Source organism: Bombina bombina, chromosome 4, assembly GCF_027579735.1.
Source record: "Bombina bombina isolate aBomBom1 chromosome 4, aBomBom1.pri, whole genome shotgun sequence".
In the NCBI taxonomy this organism is placed as follows: Eukaryota; Metazoa; Chordata; class Amphibia; order Anura; family Bombinatoridae; genus Bombina; species Bombina bombina.
This window is the reverse complement of record NC_069502.1, coordinates 35,589,771-35,617,656: the sequence shown is the minus strand read 5'-3', so window position 1 is coordinate 35,617,656 and position 27,886 is coordinate 35,589,771. Positions and strand designations below refer to the sequence as shown.

General features: G+C 42.3%; 1 protein-coding gene across 1 annotated transcript in view; it reads right to left on the bottom strand.

Annotated features, from left to right (window-relative positions):
* LOC128656825 (cytosolic carboxypeptidase-like protein 5) overlaps nt 1-27,886 on the bottom strand; it is a 602,149-nt gene that overhangs the window by 573,691 nt on the left and 572 nt on the right. Inside the window, exon 3 of the mRNA XM_053710990.1 lies at nt 17,940-18,106. Within this exon, the coding sequence (XP_053566965.1) occupies nt 17,940-18,106 (167 nt within the window). The remainder of the gene's footprint in view (nt 1-17,939; nt 18,107-27,886) is intronic.

The following is a 27,886-nucleotide window of genomic DNA, read 5'->3' as shown; positions in this document are numbered from 1 at the left end:
ATCTTTCTAGTCACAGGTTTACGAGCCTGAATCATTGTCTCAATGACCGATTTCAAAAATCCAGGCTTGGATAAAATTAAGCGTTCAATCTCCAAGCAGTCAGCTTCAGAGAAATAGATTTGGATGAAGGAAGGGCCCTTGAAGTAGAAGGTCCTTCCTCAACGGAAGTGATGACATGTCCACCAGGTCTGCATACCAAATCCTGCGAGGCCACGCCGTGCAATGAGGATCAACAATGCCCTTTCCTGCTTGATTCGAGCAATGAGCCGAGGTAGAAGAGCGAACTGAGGAAATACGGTAGGTATGCGAGACTGAAATTTCAAGGTACCGCCAGAGCGTCTATCAGTACAGCCTGAGGATCCCTTGACCTCGACCCGTACCTCGGGAGCTTGGCATTCTGCCGAGATGCCATGAGATCCAATTCCGGCTGACCACATTTGAGAATCAGGCTGGAAAACACTTCCGGATGGAGCTCCCACTCCCCCGGGTGAAAGGTCTGCCTGCTCAGGAAGTCCGCCTCCCAGTTGTCCACAACTGGAATGTGGATCGCTGACAGACAGCAATTGTGGGTCTCTGCCCACTGAATGATCTTTGCTACCTCTGTCATGGCCAAGAAACCCAGAGTTCCTCCCTGATGGTTGATGTAAGCTACTGAGGTTATATTGTCCGACTGGAACCTGATGTACTGGGCCGAAGCTAACTGAGGCCAGGCCAGGAGAGCATTGAAGATTGTTCTTAGTTCCAGAATGTTTATGGGTAGAACAGACTCCGACCGAGCCCATGTTCCCTGAGTCTTTAGAGAGCCCCAGACTGCTCCCCATCCCAGAAGGCTGGCATCTGTTGTCACAATCACCCAAGAGGGTCTGCGAAAGCAGGTTCCCTGGGAGAGATGATCCAGAGACAACCACCAAAGTAGAGAATCCCTTGTCTCCTGCTCCAGCTGTAATCGCAGAAACAGATCCGCATAATCTCCTTTCCACTGCCTGAGCATGCTTAACTGCAGAGGTCTGAGGAGGAAACGGGCAAACGGGATGATGACCATTGCCGCTACCATCAGCCCGATTACCTGCATGCACTGAGCCACTGATGGCCGAGGAGAGGTCTGAAGTGCTAGGCAAAAATCGAAAATCTTTGATTTCCTGACTTCTCTCAGAAAAATCTTCATTGATCAGGAATCTATTATGGTTCCCAAGAAAATGACCTTTGTATTTGGAACTAAGGAACTCTTTTCCAAATTCACCTTCCATCCGTGAGACTGCAGGAAAGATAACAATATTTCTGTGTGAGATTTTGCTTGTTGAAAGGAAGGTGTCTGAACTAGAATGTCGTCCAGATAAGGTGTCACTGCTATGCCCCACAATCGGAGCACCGCTAGCATGGATCCCAGAACCTTTGAGAAAATTCTGGGAGCTGTGGCAAGACCGAATGGAAGAGCCACGAACTGGAAGTGTTTGTCTAGAAATGCAAACCTTAGAAACTTGTGATGGTCCCTGTGTATGGGAACATGCAGGTACGCATCCTTTAAATCCACCGTTGTCATAAATTGACCCTCTTGGACCAAAGGAAGAATGGAACGAATAGTTTCCATCTTGAAGGACGGCACTCTGAGGAATTTGTTTAGACTCTTGAGATCTGAAATCGGTCTGAAGCTTCCGTCCTTTTTGGGAACCACAAACAGATTGGAATAGAACCCCAGACCCCGTTCCTGCATTGGAACAGGAACTATCACTCCCAGGTCGGAGAGGTCCCGAACACAGTGTAAGAACGCCTCTCTTTTTGACTGGTCTACAGATAATCTTGAAAGCAGAAACCTGCCCCTGGGAGGAAAGTGTGACGCCACACCGTTGCTAGGGGCGCGGCATCTCCCTCTTGCTGGTTGCCTAGGGCTGTGTCGGTTCTGGATGCGTGCGGCGCTGACTTCATCGCTGCACGCTTCTGATGCCGGCCGGTCCTGTGGCGCCAATCCTCTGCTTACCTAAACGGGCAGCAAACGATCTGTCACTGCCCAAGTATAGGTGCTACTTTGTGTACTCCGGGGAGTGATAGATCGTTTGCTGGACCGTTATATAGTTGCTGAACCTTGCCTGTCTCACTAGGCTACCTGGTTAACCCCTGCATTACAGTCTGATATATTGTTGCCGAACCCTGCCTGTCTCACTACGCTACCTGGTTAACCCCTGCATTACTGACTGATATATTGTTGCTGAACCCTGCCTGTCTCACTACGATACCTGGTTGACCCCTGCATTACTGTCTGATATATTGTTGCTGAACCCTGCCTGTCTCACTACGCTACCTGGTTAACCCCTGCATTTCTGGACTGATTTATTGTTGCCGATTCCTGCCTGTCTCTCTACGCTACCTGTTTAACCCCTGAATTGCTGGACTGATTTATTGTTGCCAAACCCTGCCTGCCTGCCATTCTAGTGGTTTGTCCTTGGACTGTTACTGTTGCCGAATCCTGCCTGCCTGACTATTCTCGTAATTTGCCTTGTGCTGTCCTGCCTGTGGTGAGTGCCACTCTCCTCATTTGTCTAATATTCTCTGCTCTGAGATATTCCCTATCTTTCTGGCTCGACGTCGGGATAACAAGACTACTAACCAAGTTTGGTCTGATAGAGGAGTATCCCACGAGCATTAAATTATACTTGGACCATGGAGCCAGATGAGGTGGCACGAGCTGTTTATCTCCAAGAACAGATGTTGGGAACCCATACTACACAATTGCAGAATATGGATTCCAAGCTGGAGGCTATTAACGTTCAACTCTCCTTACTAGTCACATCGAGGAGTACTGCTCCTGTTGTTTCACTGCCAGTCTCTACTTCTAATACAGTGGTTTCTACCTCTGCTTCTGGAAGCATACCCCGGATACCTTTGCCTGACAAGTCTGAAGGTACTACGGATTGCAGGGGTTTTCTTAACCAATGCAGGCTGCACTTTCGTAATGATCCCCACACCTTCCAGTCTCACCAGTCAAGGGTCACCTTTAACATTTCCTTGCTGAAAGACAAGGCCCTAGCCTGGGTCTCTCCTCTTCTGGAACAGAATGCTCCACTCCTGCATGATACTGATGATTTAATTTCTGCTTTATCTTCTGCGTTTGGGACTTCTGGACGTACCTCTGCTGCGGACTATTTTCTCCTGGATCTCCGCCAGGGCAACAGAACTGTGGCACAGTTTGCCATTGAGTTTTGCACCTTGGCACTTGAAACCACTTGGGATGGCAGTGATCTCAAGGCAGCCTTTAGGAGGGGTCTGCATGAATGCATCAAAAATGAACTCACCTATTGTGATATTCCTTCTTCTTTGGATGACTTTATAGCACTTTGTATCAGCCTGGACTCTCGCTTTCAGGAGAGAAAAGCCGAGACAGAACAAGGAGGGTCCTCCCTTCCCGTTCCCCTGTCCGTCCGGTTCCGGCAGCATCCTCTACCCCTTCAGCAGCTCCAGCTACCTCAGTGGAGGAACCCATGGATCTCTCCTCCTTCAAACCTTCAGAGTCTGAAAGACAGAGAAGGAGACTGAGACTATGCTTTTATTGTGGCTCTAACTCCCACCAACTAAAAGACTGATATTCGGCCGGGAAAAGCCAATGCTTAGAGGATAACACAGGGGTACCGCTAAGCATGATTTCTACCAAATCCCCTCACTCCTCTCGGATCCTGGTACCGGTTACCCTTATCTTCCTTCAGAATATTGTCCACACTCAGGCCTTCATTGATTCAGGGGCAGCTGTAAACATCCTGGATCAACGTTTTACGTTTCAAGCTGGTCTACCTCTACAGAAAAGACATTGTCTCAAGGTAACTACTCTGGATGGCACCCCCCTTGGTTCAGGCTTGATCCATTTTGAGTCAGCACCCCTGACCGTGGGTGTTCTTCATACCGAACAGCTCCAGTTTGAGATCATTCATTCCCCAGCTCAACCTGTCATCCTTGGTCTTCCTTGGCTTTGCTTACATAATCCACAGTTTGACTGGGCTGAAGGAAAACTGGCTTCTTGGGGTGCCTCCTGTTTCCACTCCTGTCTTGCTAAAGTCACTCCTCTGCTCCGTATTCCCATAGCCAGCATCCAGACTCCTTCCATCCTTCCTTCAGTTCATGCAGACTTTGCAGATGTGTTTAAGAAAAAAGCAGCCAACGTGCTGCCACCCCACCGTCCCTATGACTGCAAGATTGACCTTCTTCCCGGAACCCCACTTCCTAAAGGCAGGACGTATCCACTCTCCAAGGCTGAAAGCAAATCTATGGAGGAGTACATCCAAGAGAACCTAGCTAAAGGTTTAATTCGCCCTTCTTCCTCTCCTGCTGGGGCTGGCTTCTATTTTGTCAGTAAGAAGGATGGTGGGCATTGACTACAGGGCCTTGAACAACATAACTATCAAGAATCGCTATCCCATACCCTTGATCACTGAAATGTATGACTCACTCCAGGATGCTCGCTTTTTCACTAAATTGGACTTACGTGGGGCATACAATTTGATTCGCATCTCTCCAGACCAGTGTTCCCTCTAAGGCCAGTTTTGGGTGCGGCCCAGCAGTGAAACAGTTAATTAGGTAACCACACCCTGCAATTAGCAAACACTGCACAATGCAGATGGGAAGGTATGGTTCTCTTGTTAACTGTTTCACTGCTGGGCTGCACACAAAACTGTCCTTAGAGGGAACACTGCTCCAGACCACGAATGGAAGACCGCCTTTAACACAAGATCGGGGCATTACGAATACTTTGTAATGCCCTTTGGGCTGTGTAATGCCCCTGCAGTCTTCAAGGCATTTGTCAACTACGTCTTCCGTGACCACCTCAACCGCACTGTCATAGTTTGTCTAGATGATATCCTTGCTTTCTCTTCCACTTTAGAGGAGCATCACAGGCACGCGAGACAGGTGCTTCTTCGTCTCAGAGATAATTCTTTGGTAGCCAAGCTAGAAAAATGTGAGTTTGATCAAGTCCAGATCCAATTCCTTGGATATGTCATCTCGAAGGAGGGTTTTGCCATGGATCCTGTTAAACTCACCGCTGTACTAGAATGGCCTCAACCTACCTCTTTAAAAGGAATTGCAGAAGTTCTTGGGGTTCTCCAATTATTAACAAAAGTTTATAAAGAACTTTTCTCAAACAGTAGCTCCTCTCACTGAATTGACAAAACGGAACAAAGACTGTAAACATTGGCCTCCTGAGGCCATAAATGCCTTTTCTTGTCTGAAAAAGGCTTTTTGTTCAGCTCCTGTGCTCCATCATTCTGATCCTGACCTACAGTTCACTTTAGAGGTTGATGCCTCTGAGATAGGGGCTGGAGCAGTTCTTACCCAAAGGGGTCCTTTGACTTCCAAGTCACGCCCTGCAGCCTTTTTACATTTTACTCCTGCTGAGAAGAACTGCGATGTGGGTTATAGTTAGTGCTTAGCCATTAAGGAACCCTTGAGGAGGGGGCTATGCCATGCTGCGCCTTTGCTAGGGGCGCGGCTTCTCCCTCTTGCTCGTTGCCTAGGGCTGTGTTGGCTCTGGATGCATGCTGCGCTGACGTCATCGCTGCACGCTCCTGATGCCGGCCGGTCCTGTGGCGCCAATCCTCTGCTTACTTAAACGGGCAGCAAACGATCTGTCACTGCCCAAGTATAGGTGCTACTTCGTGTACTCCTGGGAGTGATAGATCGTTTGCTGGACCGTTATATTGTTGCTGAACCCTGCCTGTCTCACTACGCTACCTGGTTAACCCTTGCATTTCTGGACTGATTTATTGTTGCGGATTCCTGCCTGCCTGACCATTCTAGTGGTTTGTCCTTGGACTGTTTGACTGTTGCTGAATCCTGCCTGCCTGACCATTTTCATAATTTGCCTTGTGCTGTTCTGCCTGTGGTGTGTGCCGCTCGCCTCATTTGTCTAATATTCTCTGCTCTGTGATATTCCCTATCTTTCCTGCTTGACGCCGGGATAACAAAACTACTGGCCGAGTTCGGTCTGATAGGAGTATCCCACAAGCATTACAGAAAGGTCTTGAACTATAGTTTGAATCCCTGGGACACGATGTCCACCACCCAGGGATCCTGAACATCTCGAACCCAAGCCTGAGTGAAGAATGAAAGTCTGCCCCCCACAAGATACGGTCCCGGATCGGGGGCAGACCCTTCATGCTGTTTTTTATTCAATAGCAGGCTTTTTGTATTGTTTTCCCTTGTTCCAAGACTGATTGGGTCTGTAGGAAGGCTTGGACTGCTCCTGCTTGTAGGAGGAAGTGGAAGGATTTCCCTTGAAATTTCAAAATTTCGATTTCTGTTCCTTATTATGTTGAAAGGAACGAAAACCGTTAGAAGCTTTAGATTTACCTCTTTTATCCTGAGGCAAAAAAACTCCCTTCCCCCCAGTGACAGTTGAAATTATTGAATCCAACTGATAACCAAATAATTTATTACCTTGGAAAGAAAGAGAAAGCAATCTGGATTTAGAAGTCATATCAGCATTCCAAGATTTGAGCCACAAAGCTCTTCTAGCTAAAATAGCTAAAGACATATATCTAACATCAATTTTGAAGATATCAAAAATGGCATCACAAATGAAATTATTAGCATGTTGAATCAACTTAACAATGCTAGACAAATCATGATCTGATACTTGTTGCGCTAAAATTTCCAACCAAAAAGTTGAAGCAGCTGCAACATCAGCCAAAGAAATTGCAGGCCTAAGAAGATGACCTGAATATAAATAAGCCTTCCTTAGATAAGATTCAAGTTTCCTATCTAAAGGATCTTTAAAAGAAGTACTATCTTCTGTAGGAATAGTAGTACGTTTAGCAAGAGTGGAGATAGCCCCATCAACTTTGGGGATCTTTTCCCAAAACTCCAATCTAACTGCTGACAAAGGATACAATTTTTTAAACCTTGAAGAAGGAATAAAAGAAGTACCAGGCCTATTCCATTCTTTAGAAATCATATCAGAAATAGCATCAGGAACTGGAAAAACCTCTGGAATAACCACAGGAGGTTTATAAACAGAATTTAAACATTTGCTATTTTTAATATCAAGAGGACTAGTTTCCTCCATATCCAATGTAATCAACACTTCTTTTAATAAAGAACGAATATACTCCATTTTAAATAAATAAGAGGATTTGTCAGTGACAATATCTGAGGCAGGATCTTCTGAATCAGATAGATCCTCATCAGAGAAGGATAAATCAGTATGTTGCCGGTTATTTGAAATTTCATCAACTCTATGAGAAGTTTTAAAATACCTTTTATGTTTATTAGAAGGCGGGATGGCAGACAAAGCCTTCTGAATTGAATCAGAAATAAATTCTTTTAAATGTACAGGTATATCTTGTACATTAGATGTTGAGAAGTGCATATCAACGTAGAAATCTTAGCACAAACTTACTTCCCCACCTCCATAGGAGGCAAAGTTTGTAAAACTGAATTGTGGGTGTGGTGAGAGGTGTATTTATAGGCATTTTGAGGTTTGGGAAACTTTGCCCCTCCTGGTAGGATTGTATATCCCATACGTCACTAGCTCATGGACTCTTGCCAATTACATGAAAGAAATTACTCCGACGTCCCTTTTGTTTATTTCTCTTATCCTGAGGGAAGAAATGTCCCTTTCTACCTGTGATGTCAGAAATTATTTCCGTCAACCCCAGCACAAAGTCTTTCCTTTGTAAGGAATTGCCAAAAGTTTAGACTTAGATGACACATCCGCAGACCAAGATTTTAACCATAAAGCTCTGCGGGCCAGTACGGCAAAACCAGAAATCTTAGCTCCCAGCTTAATAACCTGAAGGGAAGCATCAGTGATAAAGGAGTTGGCCAACTTAAGGGCCTTTATCCTATCCTGGATTCTTCAAGGGGAGTGTCTGTCCGAATAGACAATGCATCAAACCAGTATGCTGCCGCACTAGTGAAAGTAGCAATACAAACCGCGGCTTGCCATTGTAAACCCTGGTGTACATACATTTTCTTGAGTAGCCTCTCTAACTTCTTATCCATAGGATCCTTAAAGGAACAACTATCCTCTATAGGAATAGTAGTTCTCTTGGCTAGCCTGGAAATTGCCCCTTCCACTTTGGGTACTGTCTGCCAAGATTCCTTGATAGAATCTGCTATAGGAAACATCTTTTTAAATACAGGGGATGGAGAAAAAGGGATACCCAGTCTCACCCATTCCTTAGCAATAATCTCTGTAGCACGGTCTGGAACAGGGAATACCTCCAATGCGGAGGGAACATCAAAGTACTTGTTCAGTTTACTAGACTTCTTAGGATTGACTACGACAGTCGTATTGGAGTCGTCCAATGTAGCCAAAACCTCCTTAAGTAACAGAGGGAGGTGTTCCAGCTTAAATTTGAAGGATACAACTTCAGCATCAGAAGAAGGAATTATACTGTCTGAATCTGAGATTTCACCCTCAGATGCTACCGAAGTGTCTTCCTCATCAGAATTCTGAGAGGAAGCACCTCGAGTAGCTACAACAGGATCAGAAACCTTGCTCACTGATTCTTTAAAATTTCCTCTTGCGCTTTCCCTGCAGCATGGCAAGAGTCCATGAGCTAGTGACGTATGGGATAGCAATACCCAAGATGTGGAACTCCACGCAAGAGTCACTAGACAGAAAGGGATAAAATAAAAACAGCCATTTTCTCTGAAAAAAATTAATCCACAACCCAAAATATAAGTTTATTCTCATACATAAAAAGAAAAACGTAAAACATAAGCAGAGGAATCAAACTGAAACAGCTGCCTGAAGAACTTTTCTACCAAAAACTGCTTCCAAAGAAGCAAATACATCAAAACGGTAGAATTTATTAAATGTATGCAAAGAAGACCAAGTTGCTGCTTTGCAAATCTGACCAACTGAAGCTTCATTCTTAAAATCCCACAAAGTGGAGACTGATTTAGTAGAATGAGCTGAAATTCTCTGAGACCGGGCTTGACCCAACTCCAAATAAGCTTGATGAATCAAAAGCTTTAACCACGATGCCAAAGAAACAGCAGAAGCCTTCTGACCTTTCCTAGAACCAGAAAAGATAACAAATAGACTAGAAGTCTTCCTGAAATCTTAAGTAGCTTCAACATAATATTTCAAAGCTCTTACCACATCCAAAGAATGAAGGGATCTTTCCAAAGAATTCTTAGGACTAGGACACAAGGAAGGGACAACAATTTCTCTATTAATGTTGTTAGAATTCACAACCTTAGGTAAGAATTTAAATGAAGTCCGCAAAACCGCCTTATCCTGATGAAAAATCAGAAAAGGAGATTCACAAGAAAGAGCAGATAATTCAGAAACTCTTCTAGCAGAAGAGATGGCCAAAAGGAGCAACACTTTCCAAGAAAGTAGTTTAATGTCCAAAGAATGCATAGGCTCAAATGGAGGAGCCTGTAAAGCCTTCAAAACCAAAGTAAGACTCCAAGGAGGAGAGATTGCTTTAATGACAGGCTTGATATGAACCAAAGCCTGTACAAAACAGTGATCAGGAAGCTTAGCAATCTTTCTGTGAAATAAAACCGAAAGAGCAGAGATTTGTCCCTTCAAGGAACTTGCAGACAAACCCTTATCCAAACCATACTGAAGAAACTGTAAAATTCTAGGAATTCTGAAAGAATGCCAAGAGAATTTATGAGAAAAACACCATGAAAAATAAGTCTTCCAAACTCGATAATAAAATCTTTCTAGAAACAGATTTACGAGCCTGTAACATAGTATTAAAGTATCAGTACACTTTAAAAATAATGTTATATAATTCTACACATAGTGCAGAATTATATAACATTATATTAGCCAAACATTATAAAACATAATGTACCCTATTAATTTTAAATAAAAAACGCTGTTTTACAGGCCCGCTCTCTGTACTCTGCTGAGCGGGTCTGTTATATTTACTCAGCGCATCGGGCCAGCTGTATAGTCACAGCCCGGCCCGACCGCGCCATAAGACTAAATGCAGCTCGCTCCTGCTGTCAGACAGAGCAGGAGCGAGCTGCACTTAGTCGTATGGCGCGGTCGGGCCGGGCTGTGACTATACAGCTGGGCCGATGCGCTGAGTAAATATAACAGACCCGCTCAGCAGAGTACAGAGAGCGGGTCTGTAAAACAGGTTTTTTTAAAAAAAAAAATTAATAGGGTAAATTATGTTTTATAATGTTTGGCTAATATAATGTTATATAATTCTGCACTATGTACAGAATTATATAACATTATTTTTAAGGTTTACTGTCCCTTTAATCACTGAGTCAGAGAAACCTCTATGACTAAGCACTAGGTGTTCAATTTCCATACCTTCAAATTAAATGATTTGAGATCCTAATGGAAAAACGGACCTTGAGACAGAAGGTCCAGCCTTAATGGAAGTGGCCAAGGTTGGCAACTGGACATCTGAACAAGATCCGCATACCAAAACCTGTAAGGCCATGCTGGAGCCACCAGCAACACGAACAATTGCTCCATGATGATTTTGGAGATCACTCTTGGAAGAAGAACTAGAGGCGGGAAAATATAAGCAGGTTGATAACACCAAGGAAGTGTCAACGCATCCATTGCATTCGCCCGAGGATCCCTGGACCTGGACAGGTACCTGTGAAGTTTCTTGTTTAGATGAGAAGCCCTCAGATCTATTTCGGGAAGACCCCACATCTGAACAACCTGAGACAACACATCTGGATGGAGGGACCACTCCCCCGGATGTAAAGTCTGACGGCTGAGATAATCCACTTCCCAATTGTCTATACCTGGGATATGAACCGCAGAAATTAGACAGGAGCTGGATTCCCCCAAGCAAGTATCCAAGATACTTCTTTCATAGCCTTGGGACTGCGAGTCCCACCCTGATGATTGACATATGCCACAGATGTTATATTGTCTGTCTGTTGAAGAGAGAACCGCTCATTTGTTTTCAGAGGCCAAATCTGAAGAGCCCTGAAAATTGCACATTCCAAAATATTGATTGGTAATCTCGCCTCTTGAGATTTCCAAACCCCTTGTGTCGTCAGAGATCCCCAGACAGCTCCCCAACCTGAAAGACTTGTATCTGTTGTGATCACAGTCCAGGTTGGACGAAAAAGAGGCCCATAGAACTAAACGATGGTGATTTAACCACCAAGTCAAGACATAGTCGAACATTGGGATTTAAGGATATTAATTGTGATATCCTTGTATAATCCCTGCACCATTGGTTCAGCATACAAAGCTGGAGAGGTCTCATATGAAAACGAGCAAAGGGGATCGCGTCCGATGCTGCAGTCATAAGACCTAAAACTTCCATGCACATAGCTACTGAAGGGAATGGCTGAGACTGAAGGTTCCGACAGGCTGAAACCAATTTTAAACGTCTCTTATCTGTCAGAGAGTTAGAGTCATGGACAGTGAATCTATCTGGAAACCTAAAAAGGAGACCCTTGTCTGAGAAATCAAAGAACTTTTTTGGTAAATTGATCCTCCAACTATGTTTTCGAAGAAACAACACTAGTTGATTTGAGTGAGATTCTGCAGAATGAAGAAGACTGAGCTAGTACCAACGCATCGTCCAAATAAGGAAACACAGCAATACCCCGCTCTCTGATTACAGAGAGTAGGGCACCGAGAACCTTTGAAAATATTCTTGGAGCTGTCGCTAGGCCAAAAAGAAGAGCTACAAATTGGTAAAGCTTGTCTAGAAAAGAGAATCTCAGAAACTGATAACGATCTGGATGAATCGGAATATGAATATATGTATCCTGTAAGTCTATTGTAGACATATAATGCCCGTGCAAACACTCTTCAGGAAAGCCTAAGCCTTTACTGGATTTGCTGGGATGCGAGAGAAAATATCTTCTCACAGGAGGTCTTACTCTGAATCATATTCGGTACCCCTGGGAGACAATACTCAGAATCCATTGATTTTGGACAGAATTTGTCCAAACATCCTTGAAAAATCTTAATCTGCCCCTACTAGCAGAGCTGGAATGAAGGCCGCACCTTCATGCGGACTTGGGGGCTGGCTTTGGTTTCTTAAATGGCTTAGATTTATTCCAATTTGAAGAAGGTTTCCAACTGGAAACAGATTCCTTGGGGGAAGGATTAGGTTTCTGTTCCTTAATTTGTCAAAAGGAACGAAAACGGTTAGAAGCTTTAGATTTACCTTTAGGTCTATATCCTGAGGCAAAAAAAACTCCCTTACCCCCAGTGACAGTTGAAATTATTGAATCCAACTGAGAACCAAATAACTTATTACCTTGGAAAGAAAGAGATAGCAATCTAGACTTAGAAGTCATGTCAGCATTCCAAGATTTAAGCCACAAAGCTCTTCTAGCTAAAATAGCTAAAGACATAGATTTAACATCAATTTTGATGATATCAAAAATGCCATCAAAAATAAAATGATTAACATGTTGAAGCAAGCGAACAATCCTAGACAAATCAGAATCCAATTCTTGTTGCACTAAATTTTCCAACCAAAAAGTTGATGCAGTTGCAACATCAGCCAAAGAAAATGCAGGCCTGAGAAGGTGACCAGAATATGAATAGGCTTTCCTTAGATAAGATACAAGTTTCCTATCTAAAGGATCTTTAAAAGAAATACTATCTTCCATAGGAATAGTAGTATGTTTAGCAAGAGTAGAGATAGCCCCATCAACTTTGGGGATCTTTTCCCAAAACTCCAATGTAACTGCTGGCAAAAGATACAATTTTTTAAACTTTGAAGAAGGAAAAAAAGAAGTATCAGGCCTATTCCATTCCTTAGAAATCATATCAGAAATAGCATCAGGAACTGGAAAAACCTCTGGAGTAACCACAGGAGGTTTATAAACAGAATTTAAACGTTAACTAGTTTTAATATCAAGAGGACTAGTTTCCTCAATATCCAATGTAATCAACACTTCTTTAACAAAGAACGAATATACTCCATTTTAAATAAATAAGTAGATTTATCAGTGTCAATATCTGAGGATCTTCTGAATCAGATAGATCCTCATCAGAGGAGGATAATTCAGTATGTTGTCGGTCATTTGAAATTTCATCAACTCTATGAGAAGTTTTAAAAGACTTTTTACGTTTATTAGAAGGCAGGATGGCAGACAAAGCCTTCTAAATAGAATCAGCAATAAATTCCTTTAAATTCACAGGTATACCTTGTACATTAGATGTTGAAGGAACAGCAACAGGCAATGTACTATTACTGATGGACACATTCTCTGCATGTAAAAGTTTATCATGACAACAATCTCCACAAGTTTACAACAAATGTACTTAGCTTTGGTAGAACTGTTATCGGGCAGCAGGGTTCCAACAGTGATTTCTGAGACAGGATCAGATTGAGACATCTTGCAAATGTAAGAGAAAAAACAACATATAAAGCAAAATTATCAATTTCCTTATATGGCAGTTTCAGTATTGGGAAAAAAATGCAAACAGCATAGCCTCTGATAGAGATAAAAAGGCAAGAGGCATATAGGAATGGGGTTTTAAATAATGAAAATATTTGGCGCCAAGTATGACGCACAACATCCGGAAATGACACACTGCGTCATTGAAGACGCAACCCTGTGAAAGGACTCGGCGTCAACTAGGATGCCGGAAATAAGGAATTTGCGTCATTGAATATAACTTTGCGCCAAAAAAATCTAGCGCCAAAAATGACGCAATATATTTTGGCATTTTGCGCCCTCGCGAGCCTAATTCTGCCCACGAATTTTAAAATGACAGTCAATTGAAAAAAAGACTATACCCCAGGTAAGAAATACATTTTTCCTAAAAAATGCATTTCCCAGATTTGAAACTGACAGTCTGCAAAAGGAAATATACTGAAACCTGAATCATGGCAAATATAAGTACAATACATATATTAATACATAAAGTGCCAAACCATAGCTGAGAGTGTCTTAAGTAATGAAAACATACCAAAAGACACCCATCCACATATAGCAGATAGCCAAACCAGTACTGAAACGGTCATCAGTAGAGGTAATGGAATATGAGAGTATATAGTCGATCTGAAAAGGGAGGTAGGAGATGAATCTCTACAACTGATAACAGAGAACCTATGAAATAGATCTCCCGTGAGAAAAACCATTGCATTCAATAGGTGATACTCCCTTCACATCCCTCTGACATTCACTGTACTCTGAGAGGAATCGGGCTTTAAAATGCTGAGAAGCGCATATCAACGTAGAAATCTTAGCACAAACTTACTTCACCACCTCCATAGGAGGCAAAGTTTGTAAAACTGAATTGTGGGTGTGGTGAGGGGTGTATTTATAGGCATTTTGAGGTTTGGGAAAATTTGCCCCTCCTGGTAGGATTGTATATCCCATACGTCACTAGCTCATGGACTCTTGCCAATTACATGAAAGAAAAGTCTCTCTCTGAAACACAATGTTCTTTCAATAAATAAAGAACAAAAAGGGATTGGTGGTTCCACCTGGGAGTCAAAACACAAGCTACATGCAACATTTTGTAAGGCCTCTTGATCCATCTTTGATCAAAAAAAAAAAAAAAAAACCTGCTTTTATTTCCCCTGGAAATTAGCACTGCACAAAAACGACACTGTGTCTTTAATTGTTATTTTTCTGAAAACAAAATACTTAACTAAGGAGCAGCGGCCCCTGATAAACCCCCAGACATCCTCTACACCTCAGCTTATTATGCTGAGGTACCTACCTTTCCTGCTGGACGCAGGCAATCTGAAATATAAACGATCCGGTTCTCAATTCGGAACTGCACAATCAGTCGGCTGGGCGATCCTAGGTAAAGCAGAGGTGCAACAAACTAGTGTCTCTATTCCGGAACTCACAGGAAGTGAGTCCAGAAGGCCGCTCTGAAAGAAACCGCCTCCTTAATCGTGGGCGTTCCCAGCGGCCATTCATTTTAAAACAATGCCGCAACAAGGAAAACCTCTGTGTACAACAAAAGTAAAACATTGCCCCTTACATACCCAGTCCTTGTCCGTAACTTAACCGGAGAAAAGGACAGATACTGAGCCCAACCAAATAAATAATAAATGTTCCTCTCGTCCCCAGTGCCTGCATAATCTGCCTAAAAGTAATCCTAATAAGATTACTGGTATTAACGTCCCATGCAGATTTAACTGCTGTATTGCCATATTTTCCCTGCAAGAAAAATAAATTTGGCACTTACCTGAATATACATCTGTCCAGCAGAAAAGGACAGCTCACCTGGTTTGAGAGGGTTCCCTCCCTCACATGGACCTGTAGAAAAAAAGAAAGACTGAGTAAGCTTACTCAGGCTTTCAAGATAGGGCAGCAAAAACTGAGAGGTGCAGAGGGGATTGTACCCTACAAATTCCCAATTGCTTAAAAGCCACCACTGCTCTACTGAAGAGACTGATGTGGGCTACAGCTAGACCACAGGAAAGATCAGAGCAAACCTACTCTGCTTTAAAATAATAAAATCTTGATTGAATGAAAATTCTTATCAGACACCTAAAACTTTAACCACCTCAGCCAATAGAATTTCAGAAGCTCTAAACCTATTGGCTGTTTTGAACAGACAATATGATTTCAGTAGCTCTCATCCTATTGGCTGATTTGAATTTCCAAAATCAAATCAGCCAATAGGAATGCAAGGGACGCCATCTTGAATCGCGTACCTTGCATTGAAGATTCAGTGTATGGCGGCGACCATATGAAGAGGATGCTCCGCACCGGATGTCTTCAGGATAGACCCACTCCGCGCCACCGGGATGAATATAGAAGATGCCGCCTGGATGAAGACTTCGCAGCCTGGATGAAGATAGAAGAGGCCATCTGGGTGAAGACTTCTCGCCGCCTGGATGAGGACTTTGCCACCTTGATGAAGCGGGACTTCAAAAACTGTAAGTGGATCTTCGGGGGTTAGTTATAGGTTTTTGGTTTTTTAAGGTTTTTTTTGGGTGGTTTTTGTTTTTTGTTTAGGGTTTGGGCTTTCGTAAAAGAGCTAAATGCCCTTTTAAGGGCAATGCCCATACAAATGCCCTTTTCAGGGCAATGGTTAGCTTAGGGTTTTTTTTATTTTGTGGGATTGGGGAGGTGGGGTTTGTAATGTTAGAGGGACTTTGTATTTTTTTTTCAGGTAAAAGTGCTGTTTAACTTGGGGCAATGCCCTACAAAAGGCCCTTTTAAGGGCTATTGGTAGTCTATTCTAGATTAGGTTTTTTATTTTGGGGTGTTTTTTTAAATTGGTATTAGAATAGGAATATTTTTTATTATTTTTGATAATTCGTTTGTTATTTTGTGTAATTTTGTTTTGTTTTGGGGTGGGTTTTTATATTTAGATTAGGGCTTGGGCATTTCATAAAAGAGCTGAATGCCCTTTTAAGGGCAGGAAAAAAAGCTAAATGCCATTTTAATGGCAATGCCCATACAAATGCCCTTTTCAGGCCAATGGGTAGATTAGGTTTTAATTTATTTTTATTTTGTGGGCTTGAGGGGTGGGGGGTTGTATAATTTTAGGGGGTGTTTGTTTTGTTTTGTAGCAAAAGAGCTGTTAACTTTAGGGCAATGCCCTAAAAAACGCCCTTTTAATGGCCCACAAAAAGGCAATTTTAAGGGCCCTTGGTAGTTTATTTTAGATTAGGCTTTTTTATCTTGGGGTGTTTTTTTTTTTTTTTTTTTTTTTTTTTAAAGGGTATTAGAATAGGAATCATTTTTATTATTTTGTATAATTTTGTTTGTTATTTTTTGTAATGGTAGTTTTTTTAATTTTTTTGTAATTTTAGTGTTTTTTATTTTTTGTAATGGTAGGCTTTTTATTTTTGTAATCTTAGGTGTTAGTGTAAGACAGGTTAGGTTTTATTTCACAGGTAACTTTATATTTATTTTAATAACTATTTACTAACTAGTCTACCTAGTTAAAATAAATACAAACTTACCTGTGAAATAAAAATAAAAGCTAAGCTAGCTAGCTATTAGTTATATTGTAGCTAGCTTAGGTTTTATTTTACAGGTAAAGTATGTATTTAGTTTTAAATAGGAATGATTTAGTTAATAATTGTAAGTTTAATTTAGGTCTATTTTAATTATGTTAAAGTTAGGGGGTGTTAGGGTTAATTTAGGTTGTTGCGATGTGTGGGGCTGGCGGTTTAGGGGTTAATAGGTTTATTTAGTGGCAGTGATGTGGGAGGCCAGAGGATTAGGGGTTAATAACTTTATTTAGTTGTGGCGATGTCGGGGAGCGGCAGAATAGGGGTTAATAGATTTATTATAGTGTGGGCGATGTTGGGGTGCAGGGGAAAAAGGGGTTAATAACTTTAGTATAGTGGAGGCGATGTTGGGGCGGCAGATTAGGGGTTAATAGCTTTATCTGGTAGCGGTGATATCGGGAGTGGAAGATTAGGGGTTAATAACATTATGTAGGTAGTGGCGATGTCGGGGGCAGCAGATTAGGGGTGTTTAGACTTAGGGTTTATGTTAGGGTGTTAGGTTTAAACATAATTTTTATTTATCCATAGACATCAATGGGGCTGCGTTACAGAGCTTTTCATTTTGCGATCGCAGGTGTTAGGCTTTTTTCTGACCCGCTCTCTCCCCATTGATGTCTATGGGGAAAGCGTGCACGAGCATGTCAAAACAGCGCTTGTATTTTGTGTGGTATGGAGCTTAAAAAACCCATATCGCACGCACAAGCCGGCTGTTTTAAAACTTGTAATGGCTGCGCTATAGAGGATTAAATAACGCAACTTTTGTTGCGTTCGTTAATTTCCCTATAGCTCGCATAACTCGTAATCTAGCTGCATGTGTTTAATCTCACAAAATGGTTTAAAACAAACCAAAATTCCCACTTAGTAGGTGTTGCTTTTAAGGAGTAATTGCCTGTGATTTGGAGCCACGTGTATATGCTGCTCCTAACTGGCTAGTATTTAGGACTATGAATTGATGCAGGAGACACACATCACTCAATCCATGAACAAAAAATTACACAAGTGCAAACGGTTTTAAAATATGTACACTGCTACAACACGCTGCCTGTTTACCTGCCAGGACCCATGTGTCTGCAGTCAGTAAAGCGGTCATCCAGCCCGGCCAGCATCTCCTGACTTTCCTCATATGAGAAGGGAAAGCAGAATGCGAAGTAGGTAGTGGCACCTCGACACTCCAGAAACCGATGGACAAAAGACAAAACAAACTGGTTTTCTATCATCTGCAGGAAAAGATGAAATTACAAAATAATACAATGCTATATTGTCAGACCAGAATTAAAGGGACAGTATACACCAATTTTCATATAACGGCATGTAATAGACACTACTATAAAGAATAATATGCACAGATACTGATATAAAAATCCAGTATAAAACTTTTTAAGAACTTACTTAGAAGCTCCCAGTTTCGCTCTGTTGAAAAGATTAGCTGGCACACCCACTGAAAGTGGCTGTATAGCAAAAAGAGCAGACACTCCCCCCCCCTCTGCATATGAAAAGACCCTTTACACAAACAGGAGCAAGCTGGAGGAGGTATACATCAGTATACTGCTAAAACTTTGGGGCTTGGTTAGAGCAATGTTATGTAAAAATAAGCAAAACTGGGGGGCGGAGCTTGGCCACGCAGGCGGATGGCCGTGTTTTAAACAAGCTCCAAGACCAAGAGGCCAAAACGGCTCCATAAATGAGTAAAAGCCTGACTAATAGACAAACTACAGCAGGTGAGACAGAGCACCTGCCATCAGCGGAGTCAAAGTTAATTACTACCGACACGGATAAACAGAAGGAGAGCTGCTACAACGAGTGGAGCGAGAGCAACATTTTCACGCCATCATTTAAGTCTAACGTACCCAGAGCGCCTCGGATGGGGGTTATAAGAGGCGCAGACAGTGCAATATTCCGGTCCTGCCTGTGAAACACAGCTGGAGGGCAGAAGTGCACATCGGAAGCCATAGGAGTGGTGCGATCGGAAGCGGCCTCTGTGAGTATAACACGCACATTACACCACTCCACAAAACCTGTTATACCACACAGGATCATTGCTCTACAAGGGATTGAGGCCACTACACATATAAGCACAAACTTTGGCGCTCTGGGAAGCTAGTGGACACTACAAACACCCTGCAGTAGGTTGTGGCCGTTGAGGGTGAATTTTGCATCAGTAGGGCAAGTTTATATAGCCCCCCCCCTCACAGACATTTACCTGTCACATAAACAAAGAAAAGTATAACAGCAGCAGGCCCTTTCATTGTGACTGTGCAAACGGAAACTGTTTTTATATACTGGGTCAAGCTGGGACTGAGAGACCTGGCAGTCAGGAGCAAGAAGTAGATTTTGATGCTGGCATACAAAGAAGTAAAAGCTCACCACATGTGTGTGCGCATTACTGGAAGCTTAGGCGTGTACCCATTATTCGCCTTTATATGACAAACACCCAGCTAAGAGGGGATGCCTAACAAAAAACAAAATAAAACAGATAAAGGCACACCGATATGGCCGCTTAGCAGATACTTAAAGCAAGTTGAGCCTAGCAATATAGCAGAGAAGGAAGACATTGATCATATCAAACAGAACATGGCCACGCAATCACAAGCTGAAGAGCAGCAAACACAACATTTTATTACCAAAAGGGACCTTCAGCACCTCTCAACCAAGGAGGATATTCATAATAGTATGCAGGAAATGCGCACCTACTTCGACCTAAAGAAGGACATTACTGCCCTAAATACTAGAGTTGCCCAAGTGGAAGAGGCCCAGGAAAAGGCCTCCACATCTATGCATCGCCACGAGACAGAACTACACCGCCACAAAGATATCATACAGACACTCTCAGATAAATTAGAGGATTTAAATAACCGTGGATGGCGCAATAACTTAAGAATTAGAGGAATCCCAGAAACAATACATCCACCAGCTATAGAGGGATGTCTGCAGAATCTATTTCGTACACTAAAAGGAACCTCCTCCTCAGCTGAAATACCTCTGGAATGTGCTCATAGAGCGTTGCGACCGAAACCCCCTCCAAAAGCCCCTCCAAGGGATATTATCATAAAGTTCTTGAACTTTAAAGACAAGGAGGAAATCCTCCGCTGCGCCAGGGCTAAACATCTGTTGCAACACGCGGGTGTTGATATTCAAATCTTTTCTGATTTATCTCCTACAATATTGCAGAAGAGAAGAGAACTATCACAGCTCACTTCACACTTAAGAGCCCATAAATTACAATATCGCTGGAGCTTTCCAGTCTCCCTGATTGTTACACATAATAACAAAGTCTATACCTTCAGGCTTGGTTCCGACGAGCAGGCCTTTATGGCGGAACTTTCACTGGGTACACCACAGCAGCGAAATGAAGACATGTTGGAAACAAATAGTGCCGAACCTCCTTCCCTGGGTAACCAGACATCAGCTAAGTGACAGTTATGTATGTCCCTAGGGGCAATGAACTGCTCTGTGGAACATCTTGGTTTAAGATTAGGATGCGATGATCAGACTCAGGCTTTTCAGAACACAGCCGACACACAATAGACCAATCTTGTTAAAAACCCTTCCTGGGTGCTATACATTGTAAGGTAGGCCCAATGTCATCATTAAAAGAAGCAGCCAAAATGAGGCTGAAAGACATAGACCTATCTGACTAATTGGCCTGGGAGCTATTCCTCTCCCCTTCTCGGGCGAAGAGGCAGATGTGAGTGACTGGTGTGAGTGCGAAGGCCTGGGCCAAATAGACATACTTGTAAAATGTTATAACCCTCTCCTGTTTTATTCTAGTTTTAGTCTAGTTATGCTTTACTCAAGAATGCACCCAGGACCGGGGTATCCTGGTTTGTGGGTACTTTATGTATTATTGAGCCGTGGTACCTCACGGACTACTACCCCCATTGTTGATTGTTGTAAATCCTTCTTTAGTTGTATAAATATATATATTCTGACTACTTTGTAGGTATAACAGAAAGTATTACATTCCCTTTTCCAGAGTGTTGGACACTCAAACTACTTGCTCACCTAACCCCCCTGACTTTTTCCTCTCCTCCCACTAACAGTTTTTCCTTTTTCTTCTTTTCCCCTCAACACCTCTTCCCCCCCCCCCCCCCTTTTTTTTTTTTTTTCTTCTTCTCTCACACAGATTCTATCCGGAATGGCTGGACAATCGAGTAGATTTTCTACGTACAACCTTATCTTTACGACTATAAACGAAAAGGGCCTTAATAACCCAGGTAAGCGTTCAATTGCTTTTAGAGAAATCAAAAACCTACACAGCCATATAGTATTTCTCCAGGAAACACATTTCCGTAGAGGGAAAGAACCCAAATGGCACAACACACAGCTCCCTACCGTTTTTTTTGCATCAGGTACCTCTAAGAAATGCGGAGTAGGTATACTAATTCATAAAGCAGTTCCCCTCAAAGTCATGCACACCGAGAAAGACCAAGAGGGACGGTTCATCATCTTGGAAGGCACACTACATGGCCATCCAATAACACTATCCACGGTTTATGCCCAGAATACAAAACAACATAAATTTATCAAAAACTTCTCCAAGGCCCTGCTGAATTATGCAAATGGACCAATATTTCTAACGGGCGACTTTAACATCCCTATTGAACCACACTTAGACACGTCTAGTGGCTCGACAAGCGTCCCAGACGCAGTGATTAAATCAGTTAAGGCAACCATCATGGAGCTAAACCTACATGATGTTTGGAGGACAGTAAACCCATCTACAAAAGATTACACTTATTATTCCCCCCCACATAATAAATATTCCCGAATTGATTACATCTTCACTGACCCTGCAGGGATAGATATGATTAGCACATGCGATATTGGCACGATTTCCTGTTTAGATCACGCCCCTCTTACCTGCTCAGTATTATGGCCTGACATACCCCCCACAACATACATCTGGAAGCTAGATGACACTATACTTGAACAACCACTAATCAAAATTGACCTCCAGAAGTCATTGACAGACTAACACACAACAATCCTACAAATACATCCTTACCCACTATGTGGAAAGCCCACAAATGCGTTATGCGTGGCGAATTTCTCAAACATGCGGCTAGGCAGCGAAAACAATACAGACTAAAGCACATGAACCTATTAAGCGCATTAGCAGACTTAGAACGCAGGCATAAAGACAACCCACTGGACACAAAGGTAGAGAAAGCACTGACACAGAGCAGATTAGATCTTAGACAAAACCTTATGGAGGCCTATCGGCGCAAGAGGTTATCAGTTAAACAACATTACTACGAAGGGGGAAATAAACCTGGAAAATTGTTAGCCCGTTCGTTACGGAGGCAACAGCTTAAAGCACATATACATTACATTAAGGCTGCAGATGGGTCTACACTAAAAAGCAACAAGGGGATTGCTGAAGCATTTAACACATATTACACAGCGTTATATAATATTAATGCAGAGACAAAAGCTCAAGCACAAAACCCAGAGAGAACACAGGCTATAGACAGATACATAGGCACAATTAATTTACCGAAACTAGACAATGAGGATGCCAGCAAATTAGACACCCCAATAACACATGAGGAACTAAAAAAGGCAATTACAGACCTGTCAAATGGCAAGAGCCCAGGGCCGGATGGTTTGACCCCAAAATATTATAAGACCTTCTTCAAGTCCCTAGCCCCGATAATGCTGCAACTTTTTAATGAATTGAAAGAAAACCCCCATCTTAGATCCGCCATGTTAGAGGCCCATATCACGGTTCTACCTAAACCCGACAAACCACCTACGGTAACAGAAAACTTTAGACCCATATCATTGCTAAACTCAGATATAAAGATACTGGCCAAGATTCTTGCTAATCGTTTAAACAAACATCTACCGGACCTGATCTCAACAGACCAGGTGGGCTTTGTGCCGGGCAGAGAAGCCAGGGACAACACTTGTAAGGTGATACAATTAGTTCAATATGCTCGTTCGCAGAGAAGGCCTTTGACTGGGTAGATTGGTTATTCCTGCGCCAGGTCATGAAGGCAATGAATTTTGGCGATGCATTTGTAAATATGACATTTGCGCTATACTCCAACCCAAACGCACGCGTTAGAATAACGGCACTTTATTGAACACATTTAGCATTACCAACGGTACGAGGCAGGGGTGTCCCTTGTCTCCACTCCTTTTTGCCCTATCTATTGAAACCCTCGCGCAAAAGATTAGAGAAAATAATAACATTAAAAAGGAATAAGAGTAGGGGAGACTGAATATAAACAGGCGTTATACGCAGATGATATTCTATTAACATTATCGAACCCAAGCACTTCTATCCCTGCACTCCTAAGCGAATTACAAACATATGGACACTTGTCCAATTTCCATTTAAATCTCTCCAAATCAGAATTATTGAACATCAACACCCCAGCAGATCAAATACATCATCTACATACAGCACATGGCATCCCTATAGCGCCATCAAAACTGAAATACCTAGATATATATATCACCCCGAACCCTCAAGATTTATTTAAGGCTAATTACTTAAGTTTAAAAAGGGAAATAATAGGAGACCTCTCATCATGGAGGAATAAGCCACTTTCATGGTTAGGTAAAATTGGGGTGATCAAGATGAATATCCTCCCGCGCATATTACACTTATTACAGACCCTCCCAATACAACTACCAAAAGATTTTACTGCCCCAACTACAAAAAGCTCTGGAACAATTCGTCTACTAGCAAGAGATAGGGGGGGATTGGGGTTCCCCAATTTGATTAATTATAGACGCGCAATACTCTTACAGCGACTCATTGAATGGTCCCACAACACCACACATAAAGCATGGGTACGATTGGATGGCCAGATCCACCAGTTGAAAAATGTGGGTACGCTAGCATGGATTCCTCCAGGGCTACGTCCTAAGAGTTTAAACAACTATCCCTTATCGCTAGAAGTACTACGCGAGTGGGATAGATCAGTAAATACCAGCACACACCTATCCTCTAGGCACTCTCCCTTAATACCAATGATAGAGAACCCAGAATTTCCCTACCACCCATTAGGCACACGTTTAAGCAACCCGTATAGTCTGAGGGATGGTATATTGTATTTTGCGATGGTGGATGGCAAGATAGGCCCCCAGAAATATTTGTCAGAAAAATGCAGCAATGTTTTTTCCTCCTGGTTGAGATACCACCAGCTCACTCACTAAGTTACTTAACACACCACCAGCATAAAGAGAATTTCTTGAGACAACTCACTGCGTTTTAGCACTTATGCACGACACCCGCACCAACAAGATGACTAATCTCCTTAGTGAACAAGCTACTACCCGTACCCACAGAGGTACAGCTCCCGACATACACCATAGCTTGGAATAAAGATTTAAATAAAGAGGGGGATGCTTCCGGGCAGCGACCAAGATGGCCGACTTACTTTAGTGCTCTGAGGGCTCACTGATGAATCTGCTGCTAATCAGTGCATATACTTTACATCCACGCTTAAATTATGTCAGATCTGAAATGGGATATTATTCTGAGCAAATTGATCTATTACGAAGCCTCATACTCTTGTACTAAGGTACCGGAACGGTAGGCCTGCAGTGGTGACGCATGTGTGTCTGAGACCTTCACCTAAACCCCCGGTCTATCTGGGTATAACAGCCGACCTGAGCTGCAATCTGAGGGAAGCCATAACCGAAATAACGGGAGCAGCTGCAGTCTTACTTATACAGCTTTAGCACCTACGCAAACCCAGTCAGGAAGCAGTGGATATTAACTAGACTGAGACCCGCCATGGAACCATTAATGGATACTATTGATTTATGGGGAAGGGAGATGCAGTCTCTCATTTGGAGACACTTTGAGGCATTGGAACAAGAGCTCCAGAGGATCCTACAACTGCCGATCTCCCCAGGGTCCCCACAGGGAACAGAGATGCTAAACGTGACTGACACTGTCAATGGATCGCTAGTTGGCGCGGTCCCTGGGGCCTATTCAAAACAAAGCCCGACATTGACAGCAACACAAGAGGTACATACCCCGACCTATATGAATAAATCTGTGACCGCACCGTTCCTACCGGAGCCACTTACTGGTCACGAGGAGCGCAGCTTGCGAGCGGGTAGGCGATGTCGGATTGCCGAGACAGTTGAGAAAAAAAAAAGGTCTTGCCCCCCTCGTGGTAACTGAAGATGGAGAGAAACTTGTGCATCGGGGGTCCTCTGTCCCCCAGTGCTGGACTGAGGACGCAAACAGTCAGTGATTCTGTAATAGCGGAGACCCTAGATCTGGTACCTGAGCAAATGGAGCCTATAGTCTACACATACCCCCAACTCAGGAGAAGAGTCTCTATCCCACGGTCTTTCCGCAGAAATGGAGTGGGTTAAGCAGAACAATTAAATATTTGATGCATATGTGAGTAGCTTATGGATATTTTTTGGGATTCCTACATGACAACATTAACTGTTAGACATTGGAAATCCCTGCCGTTCCTGCTTTCACTCCAACTCAAAGGGGTTCGCTAGACACTATTGGTATTATGTGCAAAATGTTCAAAACATATATTGTTTACCACTTATGTAATTAACTGGCGTATTCTTTGAACCCTAAATTGTAATTATCAGTACTTATGATGATTAGAAACAGTTTCTCCCACACGTATTATATTGTACCTATTTAGTGGGATTGGTACCTGGATCATCTAAAATTTGAGTATATGCCTATTTCAGCAGCTTTGTTATAGAGCTATGCCTAACTCGGTATAACATAGTACTGATGGGTTTAAATGACATGATTAGAAGCATCTTGTTCCATCTTATTCCCTCTTTGCCTGCATTCTATTCATGTGACAATACTGTATATGCTTACATGTTCCACTTTATCTGTTATGCCTTTTTAGAGTCACCCTAGCCCTGATATCCCAACTTTATTGGTGTATACTGCTTGAAACTGTTTCTTAGGTCACATGCTGGCTGAGTATTTCAGAGGGAACTTAAAGATAATAGCTCTAGATGCTCTACTATGTTAGCAATATAACATGTTTTATGCTCCTTATCGGTTTGGCTATAGTCGGGCTGTCTGCGGCCGAGACAGCACGACACTTTGAATGTACTCACAGCAGGAGCTACAAGGGCTTTCTAGATTTAACTTAGTTTAGTTCCTATAAGCACTGATACCCTCCAAATTCACTTGGCTTAATATATAATACCAAAGTTATAACATCCAGGAACAAACTATAGTTCACCTTCCCTGGAGACTCCTTAGGTAAAATATCTGGACCTTCTTGACCAATTCTGGGAACAGTTTTTCACAAAATTATACATTACAGTATGTCGCAATCTCCCTTGACTTTACTAGAAGCTTAAATTCTAGGTTAGAAAAAAAAGAAAAAAAAAAAAATTAAAAAAAAAGGTATATACTTATTTAAGTTATTGGGATTATGAAGGTACTGATCCAAGGCAATGTTTTTCTTATACTGACTAAACCCCTACAAAGGCAAAAGTCCACTATAGTTTAATGTAATTATGGCTGCTATATATAGGCTTACCCCACGTCGCTATATCATAGTTCTTCCATACCCACCTTGCCATTTAGTTAGCACCAACCCATATATACTCTCCAAATAATGGTAGCTGCCTACGCAGATACTAAAGTGGATAGCTTTCTCACAGGTTTTTCCCGGAGACTTAGAACCCCTATGATTAGTTGGTGCTCACTACCACTCACACATATGTATCTGCTCTGTCCCTCTCTAAGGGCACAAGAGTGGCACTTGCTTTCTTTTATATGTTTATCATTCCCCAGGCTTTAGTCAAACTATCTAGAGGGCACATGTGAGGCCCAAAGGCTGCAATTGGGGATTAAATAACTCATGTTTACTTGTTCAGTAACTGTGTATATAAGTTTACAACGTATTTTCTTATACCTATATATAAAAAAAATAAAAAATTAGGTTAAATATTGGAGATCTACAAGTGGTCTCCCTTTAGTCATGATTACCCTCTGCTAGACAACTTCATATTACTAGGGGGTACAAGAGTGACCTCAAAGATCATTTGGAGGGTATATAGTTTATTTGGCAGATGATTTCCATCTTGTTGTTGTTTGAACTTATCATTTGCATATATTTTATTACTTTTCTCTGATTTGTATTGATTGTATTATATGCAACTTATTTGTGCTGTATGTAATTACTACATGATTTTTGTAAGCCTTATTTTCAACCTCAATAAAAAAAAAAAAAAAAGATTTAAATAAAGAGATTGACCAGGATGACTGGCTTCGGTCATTTCAGCTTACAAAACGCTCGTCGGTTTCTGCCGTGGTACAGGAGATACATTTAAAGCTGTCATGCAGATGGTACCTAACACCTGCTAGGCTACACAAGTACTTCCCCAACAGCTAGCCCAATGTGCTGGAGGGGCTGTGGGGAGCATGGCTCCCTCCTACACATTTGGTGGTCATGCCCTAGTTGCAGGGGTTTTGGTAAGAGATTCTGGGCCTTATGTCCAGCAAACTACAAATTCCCATACCTAATACACCGGAAACGATGCTCTTACTCAATCTACCCAAAATTGGGGAAATACACAAGAGGTCCCTGTTACTACATGATTACTGGAGCTAAAAGATTAATTCCCAAAAGATGGAAGACCGGGGTAATACCAATGGTCGAGGAGTGGGTCAGCTCAGTGGAGGACCTGCTCCAGCTGGAGAGGTTTCATTATTTTAAAATCAATCAATTGAGCACCCACGAAATGATGTTAGCCACATGGAAGGAAGTTAATGTGTGAAGTTACATAGCAGTTCTTTTTTTTTTCTCTTTTCTTCACCCTTTCCCTTTTTCCCCTTCTTTCCCCACCTGAATGTGCGTCTTTCCCCTCTTCTGAGGGAAACCTAATACATAGGACTTAGATTATGATATACTTGCAGATATAGTATTTTGAAAAATATTAAAATAATTCAAGCACATATAAAACAGTGTTCCTAATCCCAAGTTGACTGGGATTTGTTATACTCATGAAAACGTTGTTATAAAGTT